Source organism: Quercus suber, unplaced genomic scaffold, assembly GCF_002906115.3.
Source record: "Quercus suber isolate HL8 unplaced genomic scaffold, Cork oak 2.0 scaffold_767, whole genome shotgun sequence".
NCBI lineage: Eukaryota > Viridiplantae > Streptophyta > Magnoliopsida > Fagales > Fagaceae > Quercus > Quercus suber.
Window position 1 is genome coordinate 170,448 of NW_027070203.1, and position 13,132 is coordinate 183,579.

General features: G+C 34.3%; 1 protein-coding gene across 1 annotated transcript in view; it reads right to left on the minus strand.

The window, feature by feature from the left end:
- Positions 1 to 6,850, minus strand: part of LOC112037205 (receptor-like protein 6) — a 19,007-nt gene extending 12,157 nt beyond the window's left edge. Inside the window, exon 1 of the mRNA XM_024070016.2 lies at positions 4,193 to 6,850. Within this exon, the coding sequence (XP_023925784.2) occupies positions 4,193 to 6,850 (2,658 nt within the window). The remainder of the gene's footprint in view (positions 1 to 4,192) is intronic.
- Between the last annotated feature and the right edge of the window lie 6,282 nt (positions 6,851 to 13,132).

A 13,132-nucleotide genomic window follows, 5' to 3' on the forward strand; every position in this document is an offset into this window, starting at 1 on the left:
AGATGAAATGGTAAGGGAGAGAGAAAGGTTGGAGAAGTGTAAATATTAAAAAAATAAACGTTAAAAAAAGTTATAGGAAAAAAAAAAGGCTCACACAAAAAAAAAAAAAAAAAGGTTTTGTGTGAGCCTTTTCAGCTTAAAGAAAAAGGGAAAAAAAAAAAAAAAAAAAACACCTAAAAGCTGAACTGAAAAGGTTTTGGGTTGGGCTTGATAGTAGAACTAAATAAATAAGAAGTGTGCTGAATTAATTATACAAATTTATTATAGGGTGATAGTGAGAGTAAATAAATAAGTAGTGGGCTAGATTTATTATAGGGTGATAATAGAAGTAAATAAATAAGTAGTGGGCTGCATTTATAGGGCTGAAAAATGTAAAAACCATTTTAAAATTGTAGGAAAATTATATTTTAAAAAAGAAAAGAAAAAAAAGAATGACGTGGCAGCTGATGTGGCGCAACGTGAGAGCAGCAGCATTAAACGCTACGCTTCAGCTTTTAGTAATATATAGATTATAAAGAGCTTCAATTATGACTATTCCTTTTGAGATATAGCACAGATATAACTAGCACTTTTTCTTAAGTCGTTATATATGGTATTAGAGTTGGCCCGGTAATCCCATGTGAGCTTGAAGATAATATCTCACAAAATGGGCCCTAACAAAGATGCCTCAATTGTCCTTTTGAGTTTACTAGTTTTCCTTTTCCACTTCTTCCTCTAATTTCTTGCATGAATCAGAAAAACAAAACAAAAATTTATGTGGTTGTCGTCCAAACTTTACAACTTTCTCGAACTAAATTTTAACTTGTCATAGTATATGTACAAAGGAGTTCTTGTCAACCTTTAAGCTATGATTACACTAAAAAATAAAAATAAAATAGTAGAGCGTTGCATCAACTTAATCTTGATTGGTTTAAAGAATACAAAAATTAGTTGGAACATATCATAATAAAAGAATGATGCATTTTTTTATAGTAAAATTTTATTTTATTAATTTCTTTTAAAAAATTTAAGTTTCTTAATAACTACTCTACTAATGCTGTTAGGTGTTAAGTCCTAAACAGCTTTAGAAATCCAATGACAACACGAGAAGCCGAGTAGGATCCCAATGCCCAAAGGAAAAGTGAAAAATCCAATTCTAAGGAAAAGTGGAAAATCCAATTCTAAGTACTAACACCGACTGGAAAAAACCTTTAATAGTTTTCCGCTTATTCCTCTAATATCTTGTACGAATCGGGAAAACAAAACCAAAAATTTAAATAAATAAATCCTTATTTCATTTATGTTTTGAACAAATCTTTGACCCTTAATTTTTAATTTTTTGTCTTTTTCTTTTTACGGTTCAGGAAAAGCTATCTTGCCTCACTCACAAGAAGAAAATAAGCCCAATAAACAACCAAAACAGAACCCAGAAAACATATAAAAATAATAATAATAATAAAATAACAATTGCAAAAAAACCATTTTATCGTAGGATTAATATCCAATTTCTATTGATTAAAAGAAAGGGAACTAACATAGTAGCCGAAAGGAAGAGCTGCCAAATGTGAATGATCAAAGCTCTCAAGTTTTGGCTGCCCAGCCACACATCGGGTTAGCGAAATGTTGGCATCTTCCCATCGATCTGCATCTGTTATGTCTTCCCATCTCTCTCTTTACTTAATATATATGTTAGTGTTGATCTCTGTTCCACTAGAAAAGTTACGGATTTATTCAATCGACATACATTTTTATACCCATACAATTTGCACATTTGTGAATGTGTGATTGAATTACATCATTTGCACTATAGTTTTGCTCTTATCTGCTCCTAAGCCCCCTTCCCTTGAAAAGAAAAAATACCAAAAAAAAAAAAAAAACTATGGTCAAGCCACATACTTGCCTTTTGAATCAGAAAAACAAAACAAAAATTTATGTGGTTGTCGTCCAAAATTTACAACTTTCTCGAACTAAATTTTAATTTGTCATTTTATATTTACAAAGGGGTTCTTGTCAACCTCTAAGCTATGATTACCCCAAAAAATAAAAATAAAATAGTAGAGCGTTGCATCAACTTAATCGTGATTGGTTTAAAGAATACAAAAATTAGTTGGAACATATCATAATAAGAGGATGATGCATTTTATTTATAGTAAAATTTTATTTTATTAATTTTCTTTTAAAAAAATTTAAGTTTCTTAATAACTACTCTACTAATGCTAGTTGTTAAGTGTTAAGTCCTAAGCAGCTTTAGAAATCCAATGACAACACGAGGAGCCAAGTATGATCCCAATGCCCAAAGGAAAAGTGGAAAATCCAATTCTAAGTAGTAACATCGACAGGAAAAAACCTTTAAGGCTTTTGTTAATGGGTGTTGTATAGCACCCGTTAAGTTTTACTTTAGCGTGCGTGTTATTACTGAAACAACACTGATTTAATGAAAAAAAAAAAATCAACATCTGAATGATGTGCATCAGGTAGCATTGGAAACGTAAGATTTTGCATTATTTTACTTAAATACCCTCTTAACCATTTTTACCATCTCCATATTTATAGTATTTTCTCCTTGTGATCTCAAATCTCTTTCCCATACTATGGCTTCATGTTTTTTTTTTTTTTTTTTAATTGATCCTATGGCTTGATGTTTATTCTTATCTTTTGATTCTTTTTTTAAAAATATATATTTTTCATTTCCTTCCTTCTTCACATCTACAGATCGCCGGGGGGGGGGGGGGGGGGCTTTTTTTTTTTTTTTTTTTACCTTCTACTAGGATCCAGGGACCCAAAATTTCCCCCAAAAAAATCTCTAGTTTATTTTTTCATCTTATTTATGTTCCCTTTTCCCTTGTGTTCATAGAGAACCACACCAGTTACCCACTCACATTCACCATAGTGGCGCATCCATGGAACTCAATTTACGATGGAGTTTTGGTAGTTGAGATTTAGATGAGGTTGATTTGCTTACAGAGAGCTTTGTTTCGACCTAGTCAAACTCGCCGGAGCTGACCGCTTAGCAGGCATTTCGTCGAGTCCAGTTTTATACTGTCTATTTCCATTCTCATTCACACCCAAAAAGTTTTTAATTTCAGATCAAATTGTTCTTATTTTGTAAAAGAGTGTGATTTTGTTGTTTTTTGAGAGTACTGAAATTTTTGGCTTGAATTTTTTTTTTGGCCGAGGGGGGGGGGGGGGGGGGGCGCAAAAGAGACAGCTAAACTAGTTTCATTTATGTTTTGAACAAGTCTTTGACCCTTAATTTTTTATTTTTTGTCCTTTTCTTTTTACGGTTCAGGAAAACCTATTCCTCATTCACAAGAACATAAGCCCAATAAACAACCAAAACAGAACCCAGAAAACATATAAAATAAATAAATAATAATAATAATAAATAACAATTGCGAAAAAACCATTTTATCATAGGATTCATATCCAATTTCTATTGATTAAAAAAAAAGAACTAACATAGCAGCCGAAAGGAAGAGTTGCCAAATGTGAATGTTCAAAGCTCTCAGGTTTTAGCTGCCCAGCCACACATCGGGTTAGTCAAATGTTGGCATCGTCCCATCGATCTGCATCTGTTATGTCTTCCCATCTCTTTCTCTTTACTTAATATATCTATTAGTGTTGATCTCTGTTACTCTAGAAAAGTTACGGATTTATTCAATTGACATACATTTTTATACCCATACAATTTGCACATTTGTGGAGGTGTGATTGAATTACATCATTTGCACTATTGTTTTGCTCTTATATGCTCTTAAGCCCCCTTCCCTTGAAAAAAAAAAAAAAAAAAAAAAAATCACAATGCTCAAGCCACATCATACACAAAGATTTCCGTCCATAAAGGCATGTTCACTTGCAAAGTTCAGTTTCTACTTCCCCTTCTCTTGGCGCTTCTTTCCCTTTGGTGTTGTCTATTTCCAAAATTCTTCATAAACCAGTCATGCTTTCTGGTGGTCATTATGTGCCCAATAATCCCTCCAATTATTAGCCCACATCCATACCCTAGCAGGATTGCTTTCCAATTAAAATCAAATGGAGACTCTGATCCATGATCGTCCTCAAAAATTGAAGGGGGTGCTAAAGACTTGGAATGGCCACATTTCCTTGTAATTTGGTCTCCACAAAGTCCTAAATTTCCTTCAAATGAACTCATTTGAAATGTATTAAATTGTTTGCCTTGTGGTATAGGACCCGTGAGATTATTATAAGATACATTGAAAAATTCAAGGAAAATGAGTTCTGTAAGTTGTTGTGGGATTTCTCCTGAAAGCTTATTTTGAGAAAGATCTAATGATTCTAATTGATGTAGATCCCCCAAGGATGATGGAATACGATCAGTGAGGAAGTTGTTGGAAAGGTTGAGCAAATGAAGCACCTTTAGATTCCCAATAACTTCTGGAATCTCTCCATCAAACTTGTTACATGATAGATCAATGGCAGTGAAGAAGTCCAAAATCTTTGCGTACACTGTTTTAACACCTTTGTTTGTTATTGTCATTGAGTAATCATAATTTTCATTCAAAGCAAAACCCAATAGGTAGATGGTGGCAATTGCTTGCATGTACGTCAAGTGTTCTTCTGGGACATTTTTCATTGCAATCCAATTTTTGAAGTATCCAAGTGGCAATTTACCTCTAAAATTATTGTAAGAGAGGTCAAGAATACGCAACTTTTGGAACTCAAAATTGGTTGCAGGACTCCCCATATCACCATGAAATCTGTTAGATCGCAAAATGAGAACCTTAAGCTCTGGAAGTTTTCCCAACCAATAAGGGAAAACATCATGGAGTCGATTGTTTCCAAGAATAAGAAACTCTAGCTTTGCACAATTGGCCAGTGATCTTGGTAGCCATCCTTCTAATTGATTCTCACTTAAGTCTAACATCTTTAAGCTGCTCTCTTTCGTGCATACCTGAGGAATCATGCCGTGGAAGTTGTTGCTTCGGAGATTCAATATTGATAGGAAACTACTGAAGTTTCCCAGACAAGGAGGAAGAGTGCCACTCAAGTGATTATGAGACAAGTCTAGGGCATATAGTGAATTTAGACTGCAGATCAAAGATGAAACTTTGCCAGACAACATGTTGTTTGAGACTAGATAAATGAAGGTGGAGGGTGGTGGAATTGGGAGTGGTCCTTGCAGCAAGTTCGACTTAAGGTCAAGTATGCCTAAACGAGGCCATGGAAAAACATCATGCATTTGGTCAAAGCCAGTCAGGAAGTTGTGAGAAAAATTCACAAAGCCCAGATTTTCTTTACTTGTGTTCCACATCCATTTGGGCACAAGACCATGAATATGATTGTAAGCTAGGTCTACAAACTCCAGCTCATCTTGTTCTCGAAGAAAATCTGGAAACTCGCTTAAGTTGCATGAAGCCAGTCCTATGTGCTTAAACTTTTGAACTGTAGTGTTGGGACTGGTTTTGGAGAGGAATGTTATGTAGTTTAGCGATAGGTGAAGTTTAGTTAAGTTTTTGAGCTTGGCAAACATGTCCAGCTCCACTGTTCCGCTCAATTGATTCTGGAAAAGGTGAAGAAATTCAAGATTTTTGAGTTGAATGACTGAGCTTGGAATTGGACCATGCAGCTTATTAAATGAAAGGTCTAGATGGATCAATTGGGTAAGGTTCATAAGCCAAGATGGGATTTGACCGGTTAATTGATTGGATGAAAGGCGTAAAAAACCAAGCTGGGTCGAGTTGGCAAGATAAGGAATCTGACTATTTAAATTGAAGTTGCAAATGATCAAATACTTGAGTTTGTTCAACTCACCAAACCTAGGAAAGTTACTGCCACTGAAATTGTTGTGACAAAGTGACAAGCAAGTCAATTGGGAAAGGTTTTCCAATGAAGAAGGGACCTGGCCTCTAAAACTGTTGTTTGTAAGATCAAGAACCTTAAGATTACTAATGTTACCAAGTGAAAATGGAAGAAGCCCAGAGAAATTGCAGCTGTAGATTTCCAATTCATTCAAGGAATTGAGGTTTCCAATTGAAGTTGGTAACTCGCCAGAGAAACTCGTCTCTCCGAGACGTATAGCTTCAAGGGTGCTGTTCCGTTCGAAGTTGGGCAAATGGCCTGTGAGATATTCGTTGCCCTGCACAGAAAGAAACTTCAGATTTGGTAGCTGGAAAATGCCTGGTGAGAATTCACCAAGCAATCCACAATCATCAAGATGGAGAGAGGTCAAAGAAGATAAATTGTTTAAGACTGAGGGAACTGTGGATGACATATCAACATAACTGAGATCAAGTTTTTCAATGCGGGTTAAGTTTGGAAGTAGGCTGCTGAAATTGGGACTTGAGAGTTTCAACAACCTCTGGTAAGATGAATCAATATTGAAAGATAGATCAAGAGAAACCAGATTGGACAGTCCAGAAATTTGTGATGGAATTTGGCCAGAAAATGATGAATTGGAGAGGTTAAGATGTTTTAGCATGGAAAGATTGGCCAATCCGACTGGGATATTTGAATTGTTGAAGTCATTAAAGGCCATATTAAGGTTTTGGAGGTGAACAAGGCTGAAGAGGCTGCTGTTGGTGTTGATAGAACCATGAAGACAGCTACTGCTGAGATCGAGGCCGATGACATGACCACTGACCTTATCACACTCTATCCCATCCCATGAGCAGCAATCCCCGCCACTAACTCCATCAAGCTTCCATGATGCAACCTTTGGGAAAGAATAAGGATCATGAGATGCACAGTTGTTAACGACAATGCTTTCCTTAAACTGCAACAACGCTGACCTCTCTACTTCATTGCAGAGTGACTGCGTAGAAGAAAAGGTGTCGGCAACTACTATGATATCATGTAAAGATTGTATAAAGAGGAAGCCCACCAACCCAAACAGATACAACAATAATTCCATACTGTTAATAAAGTTTAAAACTCTTAATTTTTAGGAATGATGAAAAACTGGTTAGTATTTATAGACTCATGGGATTTTTTTTTTTTTTTTTTTTAACAATCAATTACTCAAACAATGCTATGATTATAACTTTTTACACAACTTTTGTTATAACTCGCCATGTGACAAGTTGTGAGTGGGGAAGAAAAAGTATTGAGTCTATATTTCCACTACTCACAACTTGCCACATGGCAAGTAGTGTATTGTAAAAAGTTGTGGTTCTAATATTTTTCTAGTTACTCAATTTACTTCTCAACTCAAACATAACAAAGAATGAGAGAGATAGAGAGCCAAACAACTAGTGAGAGAAAAATACAAAGCCAAGGGTGCTGATAAGGATATTTACAAATAGATTTATGATTTTATTAGTACTAAGACAAGTATTTTAGAAAATTAGGAGGATCACGGCGGTTCCACCCCATAGCTCCATCCTTACAAAAGTTGAACTATAAGACTCTTTACAAACTCATAGAATTTTTACAGTAATATTGCCTATACTATTGATATGGTGTTGTAAGATTGATATGTGTTGTAATGTACAATAAGTCCTATTGTATTGAAGTATATCTCGTGATATAACCATGTAGTTATTTTGAGCTTTATAACATGAATATAGGCCAATCATGTTATAATAATCTATATTAAGAAATGTGTTAGATGTAGTATAACTTGTTTCATTCTCGCTTAGAAGTTACAATAACTTTTTTTAAAAGAGTTTGTGGTGTACCTTTTTTCTTTAAATATTATATTTTTATACGTACTTGGTTATATTTTATGATACATAATTAAAATAATAAAGATATATAATAGACATTTGGGATTTTATACTACAGGATGCAAGCCAAAACGTTGAACAAAGTTAGTCCATTGTGTTATTTCTCTATCTATGTTTTAATCTTTGTTTAATATTTCTCTTTCATCTTCTCTTTTATAGATAATAATCATAATATAGAATTTCAAATTATATGGTTTCCTATATAATGATTGCGTTTTATTTTAGGCCAAGACACCAACTCATTTTTAGAATACTCTTATTTGATAATAAAAAATTGTACAAGTTTTTTTTTTTTTTTTAGAAACAAATGCACACGCACATATACACAATAAAGAGGAAAATGAGTTTTGATACGAAATTAAGTACACCACAAACTCTATTCAAAATATCACATAATTATGGTAATAGATTGTTTTCAATAATTAGTATTATACAAAATAAAAAGCATCCAAATTCCAAAGTCAAATTAAGAGAGAGTATTAATAGACAAAATCCAAAGTCTCATTTATTAATATCACACTAATAGTAACATTATAGATACAAAATTTTTAAAAATTTACCACATACAATTACTACATAGGATTTATTGTCACATAATTTTTTATTTTTTATTTTTTATATAAGATAGATATTCTACTTTAACCTAATATAAGTATATATGCATGTAAAGCTCTCTTTTGGAAACTAGAACTCCAGCCCTTATCCCTCACATCTCACAAGCAATTATACTTGTGGGATGACTACCTCACCAAATATATGCAGTGGTATTATCACATAAAATTTATTATGAAAATATTGAGAAAATGTTGTAAATGTAACATTCCTTTTATACAATTATATCACTTGTGGTTTAGATATAATATTGATACAACTTCTACCAACATTTTGTCTTTCTCAATATTAATGAAAAACATTGTGAAATTTTTTATATTTCTAGACCTCTGTATCACAGTGCATGCATGCGACATCAAGCCTACATGGGCGAATGGGGCTGGCACAGATGTCGCAACAGCATATCTAAGTGCGTAATTGAAGGGACGCACTAAGGCACTAGACGTCAACTACGTAACAGAAGGGGCCCCAGATCGATCTATAACAATCAACACAGTTTCGCAGTAATGAGGCATAAAAATAAAACGCTCAAATGTCGAAATTTGATTTGCTAGCTTGTGGGATATTCCGTATACGTAAAATGGAGACAAAGCCATGGAAAAGAAGGAAGCCAACAAGTTAAAAAAGCAAGAAATATGAGGTGACTGAAGGCACTAGTGCCAGTGTTGTTTACTCAGGAAAATGACAGAAGATAGACAACTCATGAAACAATTTTCTAAAGTCAAGTCTTCGCCGGAGTTGATACGGGAGATCCCGGAGATGGACAAAATTATAAGGCACTAGACGTCAACTACGTAACAGAAGGGGCCCCAGATCGATCTATAACAATCAACACAGTTTCGCAGTAATGAGGCATAAAAATAAAACGCTCAAATGTCGAAATTTGATTTGCTAGCTTGTGGGATATTCCGTATACGTAAAATGGAGACAAAGCCATGGAGAAGAAGGAAGCCAACAAGTTAAAAAAGCAAGAAATATGAGGTGACTGAAGGCACTAGTGCCAGTGTTGTTTACTCAGGAAAATGACAGAAGATAGACAACTCATGAAACAATTTTCTAAAGTCAAGTCGTCGCCGGAGTTGATACGGGAGATCCCAGAGATGGACAAAGTTATAAGATCTTATTCGTTTCGTTGTTTATTATTTTCCCCTTGCTTTAGAAAACCAACAAGAATTGCAATTTGCAAATTTTCAATGCAACGTGTTGTTGACACTTTTTCACAAATATGCATCTATCAAAATACTTATTACAAAAAATAAATAGACGAAATCCATTGGCATGAAACAATGCAAGCTAATTTATACTTTATTGGCAAAGATAAGGAAGCCCTGGTTTGGGAGGAAGTATACCTTGTTTTGGGACTTGGATCCTCTCATGGAGTGTCCATTTCATGGACAAGATCTTTCTGAAAAATATCAAGAGTAAAAAACGTGACAGCTCATAACTTAACCTAATATCAACTTAACTGTGGTTAAACACTTAACTTAGACGGCCCTTTAACTCAACCGGACAAAGTCTACTGGAAAAAATAAAAATAAAACATAAAAAGTAAAAAGAGAGAGAGTTACAGTTCTTTTAGGAGGGAAAAGTGAAAACCAAAGAACACGTTCAAAGCTTCAAAGAACACGTTCAAAGGTTTAGAGCACATCTCTGTTTCTATCTTACCAAAAGAAAGGTATATCCATAAAACTTGTTTATGGTTATTGTAGGGACCAGATTTGGACTCCTAGCCCAAAAAATAGATGGACTTAGACCCAAAGAGCCCAAAACAACAAATTTGTAGAGAATATGTTCGAAAACTGGGATTTAGTGAATTAATGTAACAAGTAAGTAGTTCTTGATGACAGAGGAATGAAGATAACAAATTTACACTAAAGAAATACGTCATCGGCAATGTCCGAAGAGATTAGTTCTTATGTATTGCTTTCGAAGCTGGATTACAAGTTTGATTCTTGATTACTACAGTGTTTCTCTCCTTAATTTTTCTATCCCTCTCCCCCCAGGGGTCTCTTACATTATATATCTCCCTCCTAATGATTTTGGTCTTCCATTTGTTAATCATCCAAGTCACTACTTGAGTGTTTGTCCCATCAGACACCCTATTTGGCTTTCTGTGAGTTGTGGTACCCAAGGTAGCACTGTTCAAGGGTCTTCTCCACATAAATGCGGCCAAAAAGTTAGCTGCAGGGCATTCAATACGGTGGCAACAACTTTTCCTTAGGTATTTCCTAGCTTCCACTCTCTGATATACTCAAGATGTACATCCTTATCACTGGAGCTTCCTGGAAGGTTACCTTGAACCTTAAGATACACATTTGAGCCGTACTTAACTTATCTGAGGAGACATTCCTCCTTGAACCACCCTCCCATTCATATCTCACTCATTAGATTTTTAAGCTTAACCCATCCAACACCATTCATTTGTTCTCAAATTACTATGCTCTCGGCCAAGGCCCAAGGCCCAATATACAATTTGAGCCCTTAACCCTAAAGTTATCTTATTTGATGTTTGATCATTTTTCTGCATTTATATTATTGTCTTGGTGAGTTTATATTGTTGTTTTTGTGGTTGGATGCAAGTTAGAGTCTATCTGAATTTTTATTTTTATTTTTTTTGAGATAAAGATTGAATATTTATAATGGCTGGATGATTTTTGGAGTCTATCTCATTTTTCTGCCTTTATATTGTTGTCTTGGGGAGTTTATATTGTTGTTTTGACGGCTGGATGCAAGTTAGAGTCTATCTAAACTTTTATTTTAATTTTTTGCGATAAAAATTGAATCTTTATATTGGCTAGATGATTCTTGGATAAAGATTGAATCTTTTTTTTTTTTTTTGAGATAAAGATTGAATCCTTATTAGTATATGGCATATTTGATTGCCTGGTCTATCCACACCAATGGTCCATGTTCTACCCGGTCTATTTCCCATTTGATTGCTGACATTCAAGAATTGGCAATATCTTTTGTTTCTTGCAATTTTAGTTGGATTAGTAGATGTCGTAACTCCAACGACAAAATTGATCATGCAGGAGATCTCTTGACTTAAGGAAGTATTGCAAGTGGAGGTCCCTTAACTCAAGGAAGTGTTGCAAGTGGATGGAATGAGACAGTTCATAAAGTCGAGCCATTTTTCTAATTTAGGATCATGTTTTATAATTTATGATGCATGTTGTGATTAAGTGTTCTTGTTTTGTAATTTTCCTGGTTTAGAACTAAAGTTTTGACGGTCCAAAAAATTAGTCACATTTGGCCACATTCAAATGTTCAAATTTTTGATTAATTATTTGGATGGAATACTTTCCAAATGCACATGTCCTTTTGTTACAAAAGAGCACATCTTTGTTTATATCCAGCCAAAACAGAGGTACAAGTTGTGATTCGAAGATTTAATATAATTGAAGATCAATTTGGATATTACTGGCTTCTTGATTTACAGTTACCAAAACTTTATCTCTCTCTCTCTCTCTCTCTCTCTCTCTCTCTCTGAGTTTCAGTCACTAGATTAGAATTTTATATGGTTTGATGAATTTTGGAGCATAGAGATCTATTAAGTTGTCTCTCTCAGCATTCACTTCACATGTAGCTACATAGTGTTAATTCATGATTTAGTCTGCTATTCATATAAAGTGTTCTTCTGATAAGTTTGTGGACAAATTTATGTTTCATTTGGTTTGGTTTATTGTTGTTGTGTATATTTTTCTCTTGTTAAGCTTCCATTGTTAGGATATTTTGGAGTCGACATTAATAAATTACTATGTGCTACATGAACCTCTTTATACCGGTTCAGGGTTGAGCATGTGCTATGTTATGATTAGAGCTTTGGCTTTTCAAGTAGACTCTTAGGAATGGGTTAGGAATTTATAGGCCTTGTGCTTGGCTTGATTAGACAGCTTCTCTTTAGAGATCTGACATTTCATAACTTAATCAAGAAATAGCACATTTATGTGAACTCTATGTACTTGCATTACAAATCTGTAAGGGAGCCAATTAATCACTTTGTTTTACATTGCTCAACTAATCTATGTACTTGGGTTGCACCCCTATGAGTTACTTGGCATTACAATCACATCCAACAAAGTAGACAACAAGAGAATTTAATAAAAAAAATGAACAAATTTTATTAAAATGTACACTTTGATCACATAACAAGAATTTCACTGAAATAAACACTTTGATTATATGATTATAACAACATGACACTTCTACAATTGGTGTGCTTATTGCTTGACTATACACTCCACCTCTTGCTTCTTGATTATGCATTCCATCCAAAGTCTACAATTTTCAATCTTAGCTTGATCATTTCAACTTGCCTCGTGTTAAACAACTTGCTACATCTCTTGGTATGAATGCATGATGCTTCTTTGCTATGTAAGTTCTTTTGGTATCAAAGCTTTAGGATGTATCATAGCTTTAGAATCCTACATTTCACTACACATGAAATGCAGTTGACTAGAGTACCTGGCACTCCAAAGGCCCTTCCAAATTACTGATGATTAGGTTCAATGAAACCTACAAGCAATATTAACAAATCTCAATCCTTCAGAATTATAGACAAACCAATAACGGAACTTGTCCAAAAAATTATGCAAACTTTCCAAATGGATAACCAAAAGGCCAATACAAGAACCAATCTGCAAAAAGAGAGGCACAAAAAACAGCCAGGAGATTCAATTATTTTTCCTATAAGAGCTTCAAATACCAACCACAAAAGGGTTCTCAAGAATCCCAACAACTCAAATTTTTGAAAATTAAAAATTCATCTACCTCACCCTAAAAAGCCAATGTATATCAACAACCAACAACCAGTAAACATAAATCTAGCTATAGGCTGAATGTTTTCTTTAACAATT